General features: G+C 49.3%; 1 protein-coding gene across 1 annotated transcript in view; it reads right to left on the bottom strand.

Moving 5' to 3' along the window:
* Positions 1-1,408: 1,408 nt before the first annotated feature.
* DLGAP3 (DLG associated protein 3) overlaps positions 1,409-19,021 on the bottom strand; it is a 39,183-nt gene continuing 21,570 nt past the window's right edge. The window contains exons 7-10 of the mRNA XM_026516724.4: positions 4,396-4,880; positions 3,343-3,434; positions 2,963-3,106; positions 1,409-2,262 (exon numbers count right to left, since the gene is read on the bottom strand). Coding sequence (XP_026372509.1) covers positions 2,044-2,262; positions 2,963-3,106; positions 3,343-3,434; positions 4,396-4,880 — 940 coding nt within the window. The 3' untranslated portion in view covers positions 1,409-2,043. The remainder of the gene's footprint in view (positions 2,263-2,962; positions 3,107-3,342; positions 3,435-4,395; positions 4,881-19,021) is intronic.

Here is a 19,021-nt window from a genome sequence, read left to right on the forward strand (position 1 = left end):
AATTTGGATCACGTGGGGTTCCTCTCCACCTTCCAGAGGTCTCACGTAAGTGTGTGTACGACCTCTTGCTTTTCAGGTGGTCTCCCACACTGACTTGTAAAATAGCTGTTTTTGGCCCTTTCCTGTTCAAAACCCTTCTGTGGCTTCCCACGGTTCCTCAGACCCAGGCCCACCCGCTTCATGTTGACCCAAAAGCCGAGCATTGTCATGCCTCTGCACTCCCGATGCTCTTTCTCCTCCTGGCCTTTGCACAACTGTTGTCTGATCTTGGAACATTCTTCCCAGCGCTGGCCCTCCTCCAGTGGCTCTTGCCAGCACTCACCCTTATTCTGTAACTGCTTGTTCACTTGTCTGTTTTCCCCATAAGACCATTAGTGCCATAAGAGTAGAAACTACACTTGTTCAGGGCTCTCTCCCAGGTGCTGGCCAGTGCCAACACTGGTTCTTGATAAATGCCTCCTGAATAAATAAATGAGAATTGCCTAGTCCAGTGTGGCCCAGAAGGGCAGTCAAAGATTTGGATGGCTCTTCTTCCTGCCTCAGGGTTACACATCAACCCCAAGTACTAAAGGGGGCTGCCAGACCAGGTGGGGACCGCCATCAAACCCTTTCTGGGCTCCGAAAGCTGGAGAGCCAAAAGCTCCTGGTATGGCATGAGCCAGGCCTGGGTCCATCACTCCTAGCCCTGCCTGTGACTTCGGAGGCCACTGCACCTCTCCTGAGCTTCAGCTTTCTCACCTGTCCTAAGGATGAGCTATGTTACTGTAAAACACTCCCCATAAACATTAGCCACCACTACTAGCTTGGCGTTGCTACTTAGCTTCCCAGGAAAGTTCCATTCTCCCCCCTGAGACGCCCACCAAAGTGCCCACTCAGAGGACACATCAGAAAAGGTGACAAGACTAAATCGAACAGCGTTTCTGTGGCTGATCAGGAATGAGGGGAGCAGAGGCAACACCGGACCCTTAGGGGAAGGCAAACCAGTATCCATGTGCATCTAAGAAACACAGCACTCCCTGTTTATCGAGCACAGGCCGGTGGGCCAGGCACTGGGGTCTGGGCTGCCCTGTTGGGGGGCAGCCTGAGAGCATTGGAGGGCAGAAAGAGAAATGGACTGAACTAGGAGTGGTGAGGAGAAAACCCTCTCCTCCTCACCGTCCCTGGGCCCCTCCAGGAGGGCTCAGGTCCTTCTGTGGATACCAGGGGGCCGAATCCCCTTTGCCCCAGCTGGCCCAGGCTACCACGCTCTCCCCAAACCGAGAGAGTGGCTCCCGGCCTCCCCTCCCTCCACTCCCCCACCCCACTCCCATTTCCCTACCGCCCCCCACACACACACACCCGGCTCCCACGCACGGGGCAGAGGTGGCTCCTTCTGGAGAGAGCAGCGGGCTCGAATGCAGTTCTGCCGTTTTATTTTTCCTGGGATACTCAAGGGGATGTGGGAACAGCCACAGGTGTGGTGAGGGGAAGCCCCATCTCCCCTCCCCAGCAGCTGGGAAAGGGGAGAGGCCCAGGCGCCCTGGTCCTGGGTTGGTCCAGCCACTGTGGTCCCTGGGCCCGGTGGGCTGAGGGCTGAGGGTGGAGCCCCTGGGAGGGTGGGGCAGGCTCCTAGGTGGGGTTCGGGATTCTTCATAAAAAGCCACGAAGCTTGATCCCCACGAAGCCCAGCCCCGCGGGGTGGGGGGGGTACGCAGAGCCCAGATGGGGGACCCGGCCCGGCCTGGCCCGTGGGTGGGGGGAAGTAATGGCAGAGATGGTGCCCGTAGGAAGGAGGTGGGGACGAAGCGTCGGACCAGGAGAGAAGGGGGTCCAGGTGGGGGCGCAGGGCGGAGAGGCACGGCCCCCAGCCCAGCCCGGGCGCCTTCGCGTGGGGTCAGGAAGGTAAAAAACCCACGAGAGTGTGACGGGCAGGAAGGGCCGGGGCGTGCGGTGCCGGCCGGGCGGGCGCACGGGGCGGCCCGCGTTCACAGTGACCTCGACGCTGGGTGTACAGTACGGGTAGAAAACCGCGGGCCCGTGCCCGGGCTGGGCGGGCCGGGCCGGTCACAGCCTGGTCTGGGCCTCGGGGATGTAGATCTCGATGCTGTCGGCGCTCTCGGTGGCCGAGCTGTGGCGGAAGGAGGCGGCGCGCTTGGCCGCCAGGAGCCGCTTGCGCGCTTCCTGCCGCTGCCGGTCCACCGAGTCCAGGGAGCGCTCCTTCACCGGCACGCCCCGGCCCCGCGAGGGCTTCTTTGGTATCGGCGGAGGGACCTTCTTCTCCTCCTGCCGGGAGAGGGGGCGGCGGCTCAGTCTGGGGTACCCCCATCCCCGGCTCGCGCTCCCCGCCGCCCCAGGGGACTGACGCCGCACGGCTCCGACGCCGGAGGGCGGCCAGAAGCCCCAAGTGTGCCTGGGACAAGGTCAAAAGCCGCTTTTCATTAAAAATTGCGAATCCGGGCGCCCCCTGGTGGCGCCGTTCGCGACAACTCGCACTCAAGACTCGCTCCTCCAGGGACGTGGGTGGGAAGTGAGCGAGTTCCCTCCGGTCGGGAGGAATGCAGCGGCCCCGACGCACGCAGGGCAATGGGGGTTCGCTACCAGGCATCTGGGCCTCATCACATGCAACGTCTAGTGAGATGAGTGCTGAGGGGCCCCCCAAGATCTCCTCCGTGCCTAGGTCCAAGCTAAGGTCAGTCTCCTCTTCTGGAAACTCTAGTTCCGCTCCCTCAGACTACAGCTGGTGGGAGGTGGCTGCAGCCCCTCGGGGTTCTGGCCGCTCAGGCAGTGATGGGCACAGGGCCAAGCAGATGGCAGTGACCAAGAGTGTGGTCATATTGGAAGAAGATGGACACCATCACCTGTCCAGGACTGCCTTTGCTGCCCGTGAATGCCCTCTGCTCCTCTCCTCTCCCCACACAGGCCTCTCTAGGGAAGGGTATTTTCCAGGGTCTGGCCTCTTGGCTTGAAGGGACTCTCCCCCTACCTTAGGCTCCAGGAGTTTCCAGCTGTTGGCCTTGAGTTGCTGTAACTCCAGGAACTTGAGGGTCACATCCTCGATAGAGAGCTGCAGGAGGTCCCAAAAACCCGCCAGGTCCTGGAAGGTGGGCACGGGGAACGCAGTGGGGTCCTTCAGTGGAGAGAGACAGAGGAGAGGCAGCCAGTCAGGAAGATCCACACCCCAGCCAGGACCAGAGAAAGCCCCATCCACCCTCACCATCAGGAAGCTCAACCTGGGAGAGTGGGGTTGGGGGGTGGGAGGCAGGGAGACAAGAAAGAGCCCAGGCCTCTCCGTCGTGGGCACATACACCTGGTCTCACCTCCAGGCATATATATTTCTGGTGGGCTCCAGCCCATGGCACTCACCATGCTTTGCTGACACAGCCGGAAGAACTGCTGAACTTTCTGGGACAGGAGAAGTTGCGTGCTGCCCACGGCACTGCGGATCTTCTCCAGGACTGGGGAATAAGAGGAGATTCAGAAGAGGGACGGTTGCCTCTCCTTTCCCAGCCTCCAGGAGGTCTGCCCTGAATGACTCAACCCTGCCTTCTCTGGCACTCTCTGTCGGTCTTTCTCCTCCAGCCCCCTCCCCATCCCATCCTCAAGTTCCTAACAGGTGGCTCCTATCCCACTTCACCAAGACGACTGTATCCTCAGACACCAGTGTTTCTTCAGACAACCTCCATTTCTTAAGCACTTATCCTCTTGTGTCCTTCTTTCCTCCCATGTCATGGAACAGAGGGAAACCAGCCCCCACCTGGCCCTTCAGGCTTACCCAGGCACTGGCTCAATGACCACCCATCGGCAGAACTTTGTCACTCATCAGTATATGACTCCTTGGCCCATCAAGGATTACTGAAAATTTCATGTGCCTGACTCTTGTCCTCCTAGTCACTACCCCATCAACTTAGGGATTCTGAGCTATGGCTGCGTCTCCCCTCAGATGGACTTGCAGGGAAGGGCCACGGCCTCCCTCCGTCCAGGGCCAGGTCTTCGGGCAGAATCTCCTACACCTAGGCCTCGGACAGTGATCTGACCTTGTGCACCGGCCGGCCCTCCACCTCGAAGTGTGGCCCCACTCCCTGGATCAGCCCTGGAATCCCACACCAGCCAGATGGGAACAGAGTGCCCTTGACCTCCATGGACTGGGTGACTTGGACTGGCCCCATGTCCTAAGAGGGCCGGCCCTTGCACCTGGTTCCTTGCCCAGTCCCATCCTGGCCTCGGAAGCTGCTCCCCACTTCCTTCCAAGAGCTCCCAGCATGCCCTGCTGCCCCAAGGGGGACCCCCAGAGATCCAGGCCAAAGAAGCAAACCATGAGGAGGCACACTCAAGGCCAAGCGGAGGGCCCGCCCGATCCAGGGCCCACCGCCCAGCCGCGGCTCTGAGCCCTTCGCGCACACAGGGTCCCTCACTCACTCTCCTCGGGCAGCTCGTAGTCCTCCGCCTCGCGCTCCATCTGTTGGCACCAGTGCTCCAGCTTCTCCACCTCCGCCCTCAGCATCTTGATGAACCACTCGCCGTCCCGCGGGCAAGGGGACGTGCGGCCTGAGTCGGGGAGGCTGCGTGAGCCGCGCTCCATCCAGGAGTCCCGGCGGCTGGACCCGGGGCCGGGGGTGGGGGCGGGGGCAGGGCCTGGCGACCCATCGGTGGCCGGCGGCTCATACGGCAGTGGGTAGCCCTCGCGGTAGGCCCACTGGCCCTGCGTGTGGACCGTGCGGAAGACTGAGTAGGTGGGGGCCCGGGGCCCGGGCTGGGGCTCAGAAGCGTGCCTCTGGAAGGAGCGTCCGAACTGCAGGGCCTTGTCTTCTGTGGCCACGGTGGCCAGGCCGGCCAGGCCCTCCAGTTCCAGGTCTGCCTGCACACCCGCTGTCACGCTGTTGGAGCGCTTGAACCTTGCCCGCCTGGTGAGAGAGGTGACTGTCATCGTGGCCCCTGCCCAGTCTTAGTCCCACCCTCACCCCGCCTCTCCAGGCCAAAAGGAAAAGGAATGAGAAAAGAAACGTACAACATGATGGCCATTAACCCACGACCTTTAAATACACCAGTCCCTGCAGGTAGGTACAGAATTCCTGTTGCACTGCCTCTGGACAGGGGTGATATTCAAAATATCTAACAGTCTGTACTCCGGGGGCAGAAAAATTGCTGGCACGCACCCATCGGAACGGACACACCCAGAGGGCTAGAGCACGGCACTGCAGAAGCTGGACCGTGGGGCAGAGCAGAAGGGCGAGAGAGGGGCCAGGGTGGTGGCTCTTTCCCAGTGAGTACCGAAGTATTTCAGCTATTCAACTATTTTAACAAATAGTATGTCTTTGCTAGTTTACACCAACTGCATGGGTTTGTCTCAGCCCTTCAGAAATGAGTAAACTCAAGCCCAGAGAGGCCGTGGCCACCCGGCTAGAAAGTAGCTAGCCAGGATGCAGGCCCAGGGCTGCTGGCTTGACGGCCCAAGCACTTTCCACACCAGCTGCTAGAACATCAGGAGGAACTGCCTGGGAGCGGCTGGAGGGTGGGAGGAGCCTGCAGCTGAAAGGACTTCTCCTCTAGGGACCCCCAAAGCCCAGCCCAGAGCCTGGCCAGACACAGTCAGCCAGCGCCAGTGGAGCTGAATTAAGTTGTTGGCAGGAATGACACAGGGCCTGGAAATTTCTTGTCTTTGAGTTAATATGCAAATCCTCTGCAAAACAGAAAGTCAATTGGCCTTGTTCTTTGTCACCCCCCTCAGTTCAGAGCTCTTTCCTATGCAGAAACCCATGGCCCCTGAAGTGCATGGAGCTGGGGTCAGACAATCCTTAAAGAAGTGGGAGTCAGGAGATGTGGGGGTGGTGGGGAGAGGTGAGCAAAAGTTTGACGTCTGGAAATTTCAGGACCATGAAAGAAAGATCCATGTGTCCTAACCCACCTCCAGCCCATTATGGTCTGAAGAGAGAAGGACTTGGGGGGCTAGCTCTTGGGGGACCCCTCCAGCTTCCCTGAAGTCTCCTCCAGCCCCCACAACTTCAGTCTTCCTCTTGCTGCCCAGGCCTTCTCTCCCTGCCTGCCTTGCCTGCCTGCTTCCCTCCAGCTGGCGGGCTGCCTGCTGGGAGCCTGTTGCCATAGAAACCAGGCCCAGAAGGATGCTGCAGGACCCAGGAAAGAGAGATGCACTCATGTGCAGTCTCCAACAAGCCCTGTGTCCCCACCCCCACCCAGAGAGACAGAGAGAGAGAGAGAGAGAGAGAGAGAGAGAGAGAGAGGGAGGGAGAAAGCAAGAACATATCCGCATTGCCTCCCACATGCTCTTCCCCCTGGCATCCGCCCTGCCCTGCCCTGGTCAGGATTTGTACCACCTCTGCCTTGACATCAGGTCAGCCTCCTTTCAAGACACCTGCATCTCCACTCAGCACAAAAGCAAAGCACTAGAGAAGGAGTCAGATCTGAGTTCTAATGCTGGCTGTGTTGCTCTGTGCCTTTGGGAAGTCACTCACCCTCCATCTTTCGCGCGCGCGTGTGTATGTAAAATATATTATATGATACATGATTATATGTAAATACACACGCACACATTTATACTATACAAAATGATAGAAATGGGCCAGTAATCACCAAGGTACTTTCTCTCTCAAAAATTACACCTTGCATATTTTCGGATCAGGGGCCCAACATTTCCTCACCAATCCACTCAGATCTGAGCAGTCTTCCTAAAGTGGCCCTCTGCCCAACTCGTTCCCCTGCCCAAAATTCTTCCCTGCTGCCAACAAGATAAAGTTCAAGTTTCCTCTGCTGGCGTTCACCCAACACGAGCATCGACTCTGGAAGCAGTCCTCCTCTCCGACCTCATCCCCCCTGCATTCTCCTTGCTCCCCAAGTAGATACTGGCCCTGACTCTAAGCCTTTGCACGTGCCATTCCCCTGTCTAAAATGGACTGCCCCCTCCTCCCTCCCTGTCCATTCCCGACTCGAGTCATCCCTTCCTCTGCGTGCCTCCTGACTGCCCCCAGGACCATCCTCAGCCCTGTACCTCCCTCAGCAGCCTTCTTGCATATGGAAGCAGCCCCATGTCCCGCTAAATTGTTCTCTGTCTCAGCTGAGAGTCTTGTGTGTCTAACTGAACTGTTCGGATGCACGTTGGCTCCACCTCGAATACTTCTGTGCCTCTGAGCTCCAGTCCACCTTTGGCCACTTCGGAGCTCCAGCCATGGCAGACCACACACGGAAAGGTGGGGCTTGCCCCGGTAAAGACATCAGCCTTCCCTGTCTGCTTCCCTGGTCCCCTCACAAAACATGGATCTGTCCTTCAGAACCACTGCGTGTGCTGCCTTAAACCCTGGCCTCTGAGGGGTCCCAAGAAGATCACATCTGGTCTGGATGGAAACAGGCCACGTGGTCTGGAACAGAAGCATGCGTAAGTGCCCCAGGCTTCCTGGTTCTCAAGTCACGACTTCAATGAGGTCTCATCACCATGTCCACCTCAAGGAAGACTAAAAAGTTGAGGAGCTTATGGGATGCCTTGAAGCACAGTCTCCACCAGTACTCCCAGCTGGGGGACAGGGACCACCAGTACTCCCAGCTGGGGGCCAGAGATCGGCGCAGTCCCAGCAGGAGACGGTCAACCTTGTGCAAGTGGTATTGAAAACCTGCAGTGTGAGGCAAACCATGAGACTCTTAACTAGAGAGAACAAACGGAGGATTGCTGGGAGTGGGGGGGTCGGTGGGGGATGGGCTGATGGGGGATGGGCATTATAGGGAGGGCACTTGACCTAATGAGCACTAGTGTTGCATGTAAAAGATGAATCACTAAATTCTACTCCTGAGGGAGCCTGGGTGGCTCAGTCAGTTAAGCGTCTGACTCTTGGTTTCGGCTGAGGTCATGATCTCAGGGCCGTGGGATCGAGCCCCACATCAGGCTCTGCGTTCAGTGCAGAGTCTGCTTCAGATTCTTTCTCCCTCCCCCTCTGCCCCTCCCTGCTCAAGTGCTCTCTCTCTCTCTCAAATAAATAAAAATCTTTAAAAAAAAAATTCTCCTGAAACCAATACCATACTATATGTTAATTAACTTGAATTTAAATACAAATTTGGAAGAAAAAGAAAATAAAAAATAATAATAAAACCAGCAGTGTGGGACATGATCAACCAAGAAATAAGCAATGAAACAAAGAAGCAAAGCACTGGGGAACACAGACATTTCAGGGGTGGGTGGAGACAATAAAGCCCCAGAGGCATCTAAGCCAGAGAGGAAGAGGAAGGAAACCAGGGCAAAGTCACCTAAAGGCATACAGGAGACAGAAGGGTCTCAAGAAGGAATGAGTAATCAACATGGAAAATGCTACCAGTTGAGAATTAAAGGTGTCCCTTGATTTGGCACAACAGAAGCCACTGGGGACCCGGGCAAGAGTCAATCTGGTGGAGTATGGGGGCTGACACAAATGGCAGGAGGTTGATAGGAGGTCTAGAAAACTAGGCAAGACAATTCTTTCAAAGAGCTTGGTTGAGAAAGGAGGAAAAGAAAAGACAATGTATCTTTAAGGGAGGGATATTTTAGTTATTTGTCAGTTATATGTCAATAAAGCTGGGTAAGAGAGGGGAAGAGAGGGATATTTTATTTAGGATGGCTCTCCCATGCCATATCTCTAAAGGATGGAAACTGCAGGGTATGCAGAATAATGATCGAAAAGGTCCCCGTCCTAGTTCCTGGAAGCTCTGAATAGGTTAGCTTCCATGGAAAAAGGGACTTTGCAGATACGATTATATGAAAGATCTTGAGATGAGAAGAAGAGTCAGGATTATCCAGGTGTGTCCAATTTAATCACAAAGGTCTTTGTAAGTGAAGGAGGGAAACAGATAAGTCAGAATCGGAGGAGATGGGACAACAGGATGAAGGCTGGAATGATGTCATGTGAGGACTCAACCTGCCACGGGGGCTCTGAAGACATAAGTGGGCTACAAGCCAAGGAATGTGGATAACCTCTATAAACAGGAAAAAGTGACAAAACGGATTCTTCCCAGAGATCCAGAGGCATCCGTCCTGCCAACGCCTTGATTTTAACCCAGTGAAACACAGTTCAGACTTCCGACCCCTGGGAATGTAAGACAATAAAAATGTATTATTTGATGCCGCTAAATTTGTAATAATTTATTATAGTACCAATAGGAAACTAACACAACCTGTAAAGAGAGATCAATGAAAGATCAAGAAGAAGGAGGCGGTAGTCCAAGGATCAAACAGAAGGAGTATAAATAGTAACTAACATCCTTTGAGCACTTAGTATGCGCTAGACTAAGGATTTTGCATAAAAACCGCTCAATCCTCAGCAACGGTCCCACGGTAAGAATGTTAGTATCATCCCTATTTACAGATGAGAAAACGGAGGCTTAAAGAGGAAAAGTGGACTCTTATGATCAGACAGTTATCAATTTAGTCCAGTCTGGCTGTAGAGGCCAGCACTTACACCACTCCAGTCCACTCCACTGCCTCCCCAGGACGGAGGGAGAGGGGCGGCTGTAATCAGGGAGACGATGCCTCAACCTCGGGCAGGACGGATGGCAGAGGCAAGAAGGGAGGCAAGGGAGGTGGGGCTTGGTCCAGACATGGAGAGAGGTCCCACCAGATGATCTCAATCATTACAGTGCCGTGAACGGGGAGGTGGTCTGCTGGAGATCTAGGGGGAGGGGGTCAGGGTAGAAATGATAATGAGCAGCTTTACGGGAAGCAGCCCAGCAAAGGGGTCAGGCACATGCACCGTGGAGCCAGACTGCCTAGTCAAAATTCAGCTCTCTGGCTTGTGCCTCAGTTTCCTTATCTACCAATGAGAACGATCACAGAATTCTCATGAGATAATGTATGTAAAGAACTTAGACCAGCACCTGGCCTACCCATTGTAAATGTTAGCTATTATATGGAAAGGCAGGGAGGTTTGTGGCTCTCACTGAAAAGAAAGGGAGCTGGACAAATACAATAATGGGAATGTAGCACTGAGAACCCAGTGAGGCCATTGTAGTTATTAATTATTGTGATCACTGCTGATTGCTTCCATCTGTTCTCACACAGCATTCGGAATAAAACCCCTTTTGTCCTCCAAAGCACATTGTATTATAGTTAGTAATTTGCATTTGTCTCCCTTATAAGTAGAGCCATTCCTTGCATAAATGTTGGCTGAGTGGTTGGTTGGTTGGTTGGTTGGTTGGTTGGTGTGTGGGTGGTTGGGTGGGTGGATGGGTTGGTTGGAAGGAAGAACGGTAGAGACCACTGTTCATCCCCCAATATCCCTTCTACCTTTCTAGAATCCCACAATTTGAAGCTGGACACATGGCCACTTCGAGTAACGACTCTTTTACCAGTTTCCCTGGTATAGCCATATGGCTAAGTTCTAGCTCACAAGATATAAACAGAAAGGTATGTGCAACTTCCAGGAAATGTTCTTAAAAGGAAAATGTGCCATTTTTGGTTCCTTCCTCCTCCCTGCTGACCAGAATGCAGACGTGATGGCCGGACTCAAGCAGCCATCTGGGAATATGAGATGGAAGCCAAGTGCTAAGGATGGAGAAGCAGTAAGATAGAAGGAGGCTGGGTCCTGACACTGCACAGCACCTACCAGCTCTCAACTGAATCTCTGGGCTTCTTCTAAGCAAGAGAGAAATGCACTTCTGTCATCTTGGGGCTTTTCTGTAACTCACAGCCAAACCTAATCCTAACAATAACAGATGAATTTTCAGGGTAGTGAAGTCCAGAGCTTATGTCCCTATTTAGTTCTGGATCTGGCAGTATTTGCTGTGGTCTTCACAACAGCTGTAAACACAGGATAGAAACCGGCCTCAGTTGTGAATCATCCCTAATTCGTAACAATGCCTGTCACAATATTTTCTCCCCAAGCTTTTTAACAAGGTTGAGGAGGCCTCCCCCCTCGAGCTCTTCGGGGTGACAGTGATCACATTCCTGATGTTGCTGGAAGTTGTTATATGGTTATTTCAGGGAGACGTTTCTACTGTGATTCTCTAAGGGATAACACAAAGGGCTCTGGGAAGAAACTGGTTTATCCCAAGAGACACGGTGTCCACGGAATTCTCCACAACCACGAGTTGTCAAGAGGTTTTACCAGGAGTATTGGGCAGCAGGCTGGCAGGGGTGGGAGGAGGCACTGGGCAGGGAAGGGGAAGGGCAGTAGCATTTTAGCAAGGCACAGCCATTGTACTAGCGCCCTCTCTGAAAAAGCATCTAAGGGCTTGAACATATAATCAATCGGGGGCCCCGAGTCTACCACCCCAGCCTGAGGGCTGTGACTGTGATGCCGAGGTGGGGCCAGGGTGGAAGATTTAGGAAGAGCCACAGGTCAGTCTTCAGTGGAAGACTGAGGAATGGAGGCAGTGTCCACACCCAGGGCTTGTGGTCGATCGGCAGGGCATTGCTTTCACATGACTGCTCTGGGAGTACAAATTCATGAAGGGGCACCTGGGTGACTCACTCCGTTAAGTGTCTGCCTGTGGCTCAGGTCATGATCCCAGGACCTTTCCTCCCTGGCAATTTCTAAACCCACATTGGGACTTGCATCCTTGCTCAGCAGGGAGCCTGCTTCTCTCTCTGCCTGCTGCTCCCCCTGCTTGTGCTCTCTGATAAATAAATAAATAAATAAATAAATAAATCAATCAATCAATCAATCTTTAAAAAAAATTCATAAGGGTGGAAGCTTCCTTCCTGGGTCTCAAGGGGCTCTATTCTTTCAGTACATGCCATGCCCAAGGTCCCAAAGCCAGAAATTACCATGATGCTAAGGAATGAGTGGTGCGGAGGGGGCGGCCTTCCTACGTAGAGTTCTCCAGCTGGCCCTGTTTGGGCTTAATTGATTATAAGTAGGGCTGTTAGATAAAATACAGGACTTGCTCTTAAATTTGAATTTCAAATAAATAACGTAATTTTTTTAGCATATCTCATGCAATATTTGGGAACTACATATACTAAAAATTTTTCAACATTCATGTCTGATAACCAAATTTAACTGAGCAGTCTGGTGTTTTTTTGTTTATTTTGTTGGTTTTTGCTACATCTGGAATTTAAGATAAGGTCTTAGTAGGAAGGATCTAGAGGTAAAAGATACAAGGGGATCCCCATAGTTAGAGTTTGAGGCAAAAATCACGTGGTTTCTATGTTCTTAAAGGGCCCCTTTAAGAATGTAGAACATTCTTCTAATATTTAGCAAAGGTATTTGATGCATTCTTTTATCCTGGCCCAGAGTATGCTGGGTCTGTGTAGACAGGTGTTGTAGGATGCCCTGAGACAGCGCTGGTAACAGTTCCTTAAGTATGCTCCCCCCCCACCACAGGGCCTTAGCAGATGCTGTTCCTTTTGCCTGGAACACTCTTATCTCCCACTTCCACCTAGTTAATTTCAGTTCACCTTGTTAAATTGTGTGAGTTGTTCATTGAGATCTCTGCCCAAATGTCACTTCCTCAGGGAAGTCACACCAAACCCCTCTGACTAGGTCAAAGCCCCCATGACACACTCTCACTGTCACAAACCTCTCCTTTGTGGTGTCACCACATCTATACTTCTATGCCATTTATAAGCTTCTTAGACTAACATGGCCGTACGCCTCACAGGGCAAGGGCTGTCTGGTTCCGCTGACCTTTGCATCCTCAGTGCCCAGCAAAGTACTTGACAAATAATAGGGATCCAATAAATATCTGTGGACAAATGAATCTTGGGTGGGGGTGCTGTGGAGATGGAAGTAAAGAAGCACCAACACCCATACCTGTGTGTTTCCAAGCCAAGCCAGCACTGATAGTGAGCAATGGGAAAAACCCACCAAGCAGTAGATCTGAATTCTTCACCCAACAGGTTGGCAGGGAACACACTGAAAGGTGGAAAGGGAGAGACCTTTCCTCCCTGGCAATTTCTAAAACCAATGTGCAGAGAGAGACGACAGATCCTGGGACCAGTGAGACAGGAGTAAGGACAAGAGAGTCCAAGAAAATGGGGCGGCAGCAGGTGGGGGCTCCTGGAAGTTTGCCTAGAGAGGCTGCTGGTAGTCATGGCTCGCTTTTATGTACCATTTGGGGCATGGTGTGTGGTAAGTCAGACTTAAAGTGCCAGGGACATAAGGGACAGAAAAGACAGTGCAGGTGTACAACTAAGGACGCCCGCAGCAGACAGGCAAGGGAGCCTGGCCAGAGACATGCGCCAGATTTCTCCTCTCCCCACCTGTCACCCCCTTGGATTCCCAGTGTCATCACCTGTCCCAGGCAATTCAGTTCTGCAGACATTGATCCAACACCATCTCCCCCTCCCCAGCCCACCCCACCAGGACCTCACAAATACCTATACAGGCGCGAGGAAGACCTAACTCTCTGCCTGTCCCCGTCCTTTCGTGACTTGGCTCCAAAATCTTCCCAGATTGGTCCGCTTCTCTCTGTATCTGCTATCAGCCTGGTCCAGACAACTGATCAATACAGTAGACCGAACTAACTTAAGAAACTCCCACTCACACACCCCCAAACACGTAGAAATGCCGGATAAAATAAAGTCAAAAGGTGTTTCTGCTGCAGGGCCACGCTTGAAAATAGGAAGAGGGACATCTTTGGGTACTAGAGACAAAAAGGAAATTCAAAACCTAAGAAGTGAGAGGGAATCTAAGCCAAGTGAGCCCGGGAATATTGGGCCAGACATATGCTAGAGGCTAGATGGTAGTGCCCAGGGAGGATGAGAGGAGAGCCCCCAAACCCTGCATCCTGGGGAGCTGGAAGGAGACCCCGTGGATAAAGCCAGCAGCCAAGAAGGGTCAATTCCACTTACAAACGTGGACTGGAAAACTCAGGTCATGCTCCAGGAATGTGGCCAGGAAGCAGGATGCTGAGAATACGAACATTAAGGCTGTTTTGTGTGTGGGCGTGCGTTCCAGTGAGCACCACCACTGAAATACAGAAACCTCCAGCTGAGACAGGAACTCTAAAACTGGTCCCAAACTCAAGCAGTACTTTAGCATAAAAAACACGGAACCCATCAGGAAGGAGTGGGCAGTGACAAGGAATAGCGAACACATAAATTGTTAAAACATGGTTGTAAATCTAAACTATTAAGCCATAAAAGATATCAAAACAACTGATTGAGCAGAGTTTCTTTGAAAGAGGTATAATCAAAATACTAGACAAATACAACATGGGAGATGGGCGGAGGGAGTTAAGAAGGAAATTAAAGTGTTCCAAGGTTCTTGGTGTTTGCCTACGAAGGACAGAAATACTCACTAATTTTAGACTTTGTTCGAAAAAAATTAAATTAAGTATATTTGCTAAAACTTTGAGGAAAATCACAACTAAGAGGTAAACTTCCAAACCAGGAGAAGGACGACGAGAAATAAAGTAAATTTGATCAGTTCAATGGAAGGCAAAAAAGTAGGGGAAGAAGAAAGCAAAAATAAAGCGCGACAGGGCACTTGGCTGGCTCGGGAGGTGGAGCACGGGACTCTTGATCTCGGGATTGTGAGTTCAAGCCCCATGCTGGGCGTAGAGATTACTTGAAGGAAAAAAAAAAAAAGGGAAGAAAGAGCATATCAAATAGAAAAATTTTAAAGAGATAATAAAAATAAGTCCAAAGAAATCAGTAATGAAGATATATATACGTAGCTTAAATATGTCTACTAAACGTTAGCTCCACACAGCTTACAAGCAACCGATCTACCCTTAACATAAGGGTACGGGGAGGATGAAAATCAAAGAATGGAGAAAGATACTTTGGCACGCTCACCAAAAGAAAGCAGCCATAATAGTAAAATCAAGCAAAATAGACTTGGAGGCAAAAACCCATAGTAAGGATGAAAAGCAGCCTATTTATGATAAAAGAACTAACCCACAAAGAAGATAAAACAATCATAAGCCTGAATATGAACGGGACTCGCAAACTAAAGAAAAAATTAATACAATCACCAAGGGAAATGACATACCCACAATCATGGTGAGACTGTTTTTTTTCTTTTTAAGAGAGAGAGCGTGGGGGAGGGGGAGCCAAGAGGGAGAGACAGAATCTTTTTTTTTTTTAAGATTTTTTTATTTATTTATTTGACAGAGATAGAGACAGCCAGCGAGAGAGGGAACACAAGCAGGGGGAGTGGGAGAGGGAGAAGCAGGCTCCCGGCGGAGGAGCCTGATGTGGGGCTCGATCCCAGAACGCTGGGATCACACCCTGAGCCAAAGGCAGACGCTTAACCGCTGTGCCACCCAGGCGCCCCAAGAGACAGAATCTTAAGCAGGCCCCACCATGCCCAGCACAGAGCCCATCGTGGGGCTCCACAGCCCTGAGATCACGACCTGAGCTGAAATCAAGAGTCGGATGCTTAACCAGCTGTGCCACCCCGGCATCCCACGGTGAGACATTTTTAATACAACTCTCTCAGAACTGCTAAATCAAACATCCAAAAAGAAATCAAACATTTGAAAAATATAATGTATAAGTCTGACCATCTATATTAGAAATATATATATATACACACATATATATGTATATATATGTATATATATATATGTGTGTATATATATATATATACATATATATATAAACAGAGGAAGCCTCAACAAATTCTAAGGAATAAAAATATCATACAGAATGCATTGTATTACCACATGCAGCAAATTTAGAAAGCAGTAGTGAAAAAGTAGCTCCGAACCTCCCCCCGCCAAAATTTGGAAGCAAAAAAAAAAACAAAAAAAAAGAACTTCAAAATCATTCATCGGTGAAAAAGGAAATTATGATAAAAGCTACAAGCTATTTAGAACTGAACAGTAGAAATACTGATTCTCAAAACTTATGAGGTACAGCTCTAGCAGTATAGTTAAAAGGGAATTTATAGCCTTAAAAACACGTTAGAAAATAAGAAATCGTGTTCAAGAGGCTATTAAAAAAAAAAGACAAACTTGGTAGAAGAAAGAAAATAAAGATAAAAGAGAAAGAAACAATAGAGATGCTAACCAAATCCAAAAGCAAGTTTTTTTAAAGACCGATAAAATATAACTTTAAAAATGTATTAAGGGGAGGGGGTTAAGGGATGGGGTAACTAGGTGATGGACATTAAGGAGGGCATGTGACGCAATGAGCACTGGGTATTATATAAGACTGATAGAAAAAAAGAAAAAAGACTGATGAATCACAGATCTGTACCTCTGAAACCAAAAATACATTATATGTTAGTTAATTGAATTTAAATTAAATATATATATATGTGTATATATATGCATATATATATATACATACATATACATATACATACATATATACATATATATATATATTAAGGGGCACTTCAGTGGCTCAGTCAGTTAAGCAACAGACTCTTGATTTTGGTTGGGGTCATGATCTCCAGGTTGCGAGATCAAGCCCCTGCATCGGGCTCCCCGCTCAGTGAGGAGTCTGCTTGAGATTCTCTCCCTCTCCCTCTCTGCCCTTCAGCCCACTAATGCTCTCGATCTCTTTCTCTCTAAAATAAATAAATAAATCTTTAAATATGTGTGTGAATATACATATATGTATCTATATACATACAGACAGACGTGTATACATATACATACATATATGTGTGCATATGTATATGCATACACACACACACACACTTATATATATATGTACTATTAAAGGGGCACCTGGATGGCTCAGTCAGTTAACCATCTGACTCTTGGTTTCAGCTCAGGTCATGATCTTAGGGTCTTGAGATCAAACCCCTCATTGGGCTCCATGCTGGGCAAGGAGCCTGCTTAATATTCTCTCTCTCCCTCTCCCTCTGCTCCATCCCACCCACTTGCACACGTGCTCTCTCCCTCTCTCTCTCTAAAAAAATAAAATAAAATAATTTTTTGTAAATAAATAAGAATATATTAAAATGATAAAATAGACAAACCTCAGATAAGACTGATCACGAAATAGAGGTAAGACATACATATACGGTATTAGGAATGAAAAGCTACAGATACAATAAAGACTTATAAAATCATACTACTAGGACAAAGGATATTCGTGCCAAAAATTTTTTCAAAACTGTCAATTTTTGTAAAATGGTCCATTTTCTGAGAAAAATATAAATCACCAAAATTGACTCAGGAAGAAAAAGAAAACCCGAACAGGTCAATAACCATGAAAGAAACTGAAGCTGTGATTCTGTAAGTTTCTCCTATCCCCAAAAGGCATCAGGCCTAGATAGTTTTATAGGCAACCTTTACCCAACCTTCAAGGAATAGACAATTCCTACTTTACACAAATTGTTCCAAGGGGGAGAGAGAGAATGCTACCAAATTCATTTTAGGAGTCCAGCGTCACCTAAATACCTGAATTGAATAAGCACAATAAAGCAAAATCGTCAGCTAATATCACTTATGGACACAGATTATAAAAATCTTACAGTAACAGCTATCCAAAAATCCAGTCACGTACAGAAAAATAACACAGCAGGACTGTGACCAGCATGGCTGGACTTCCGTATGCCCATTCTTCTCTTTGTCTTTGGCCATAAGCACCCTGATCTTTAGCTATGTGCCCTGCTCTTCGTGCATTGCTTCTCAATGGAGACTGTCTGCCACAGCCTCCCTTGCCACTGGATGTCACCACACCATTTGGTTTCGGGCAATGTGATGGAGGTGAGAGTGTTGGGTGTAACTTTCAGGGAATCTTTTTTAAGAGGCAGCACCGCATTCCTCCTCCCCTCCGCCTTGGTACTTCTCAGAACGCAGGCAGGATGGCTGCAGCTTGGGCTTCCACTCCTGGGACGGAGGTGATACACAGAGCGAAAGAACAGCAAGAGAGATCCTGACACTGCCCTTGGATCTCCATGCTTCTTCTTTTTCTAAGTGAGAGAAATGCACTGAGGAGACTACTGAGGTCCTGTTACAGCCGAACTTCATCCAAACAGATGATAGTATCGAGCAGGGTTCATCCCAGCAATGAAAGAATGGATCAACATGGAAAATCTATTAATCTAATTCACATTATAGATGAAAGGAGAAAATCTATGATCATCTAAGTAGATTCTGGAAAAGCATTCAATAAAATTTCACCCTCATTTTCTGTTTAAAAAGAAATAAACGTAAAACCTTTTAGCCAGCTATGAATAGAAGGGAATTTCCTTAACCTGATAAATAGTATCCAACAAAATCTGTACCAAACATCATTACACTTATGAGTAGGATTTAAGAAGATATCCACTAATATCAGGAATGGGACAAGACTGCTCCACTCAACAGTGAACTAGAAGTCCTATTCAGTACATTATTGCAAGAAAAAGAAGTTAAAAGAATATGGATTTAAAAGAGATATCATCCTAGGGGCACCTGCATGGCTCAGGCAATTAACTCTTGATTTTGGCTCAGGTCATGATCTCAGGGTTGTGAGATCAGGACCCATGTCACACCCAGGTCGGAGCCTGCTTAAGATTCTCTCCCTCCCTCTGCACGCCCCCACCCCCGCTCACACATATACTCTCTTGCTCGCTCGCTCTCTCTCAAAAAAAAAAAGAAAGGAAGACATATCCTCATTTGAAAAAATAAAACAGGACAAAATCAGAGAGGGAGACAAATCACAAGAGACTGTTAATCATAGGAAACAAACAGGGTTGCTGGAGGGGTGGGGGTGGGGGGATGGGATAACTGGGTGATGGACATTAAGGAGGGCACGTGATATAATGAGCACTGGGTATTACATAAGACTGATGAATCACTGACTTCTACCTCTGAAACCAATAATACATTGTATGTTAATTAATTGAATTTAAATTAAAAAAAAAAAGAAAGAAATATCCTCATTTACAGAGAACGTGCCTGACTCAAACCCATCATGATTTTCAGGTAAACTATAAGTCCCAATAAGAGACAGCAGCGAAGTTGGTGAATTCAAGATCACTGTATAAAGCCTTATGTTCTCCCATACACTAGTAGTGCCCAATTATAAAATACAATAGAAAAAAAAGGATCCTCCATAATGCAAAAGACCGTCACCTTTCTTCTGGATCAGGAAACATTCCCGCTCACTAGCCTCCCGGCGCTCACTATTATTTCCCTCAAATCCATTCTCCACTTAGCAGCTAGTGATCTTTTGTAAACA

Source organism: Ursus arctos, unplaced genomic scaffold (assembly GCF_023065955.2).
Source record: "Ursus arctos isolate Adak ecotype North America unplaced genomic scaffold, UrsArc2.0 scaffold_32, whole genome shotgun sequence".
NCBI classification, from domain to species: Eukaryota; Metazoa; Chordata; class Mammalia; order Carnivora; family Ursidae; genus Ursus; species Ursus arctos.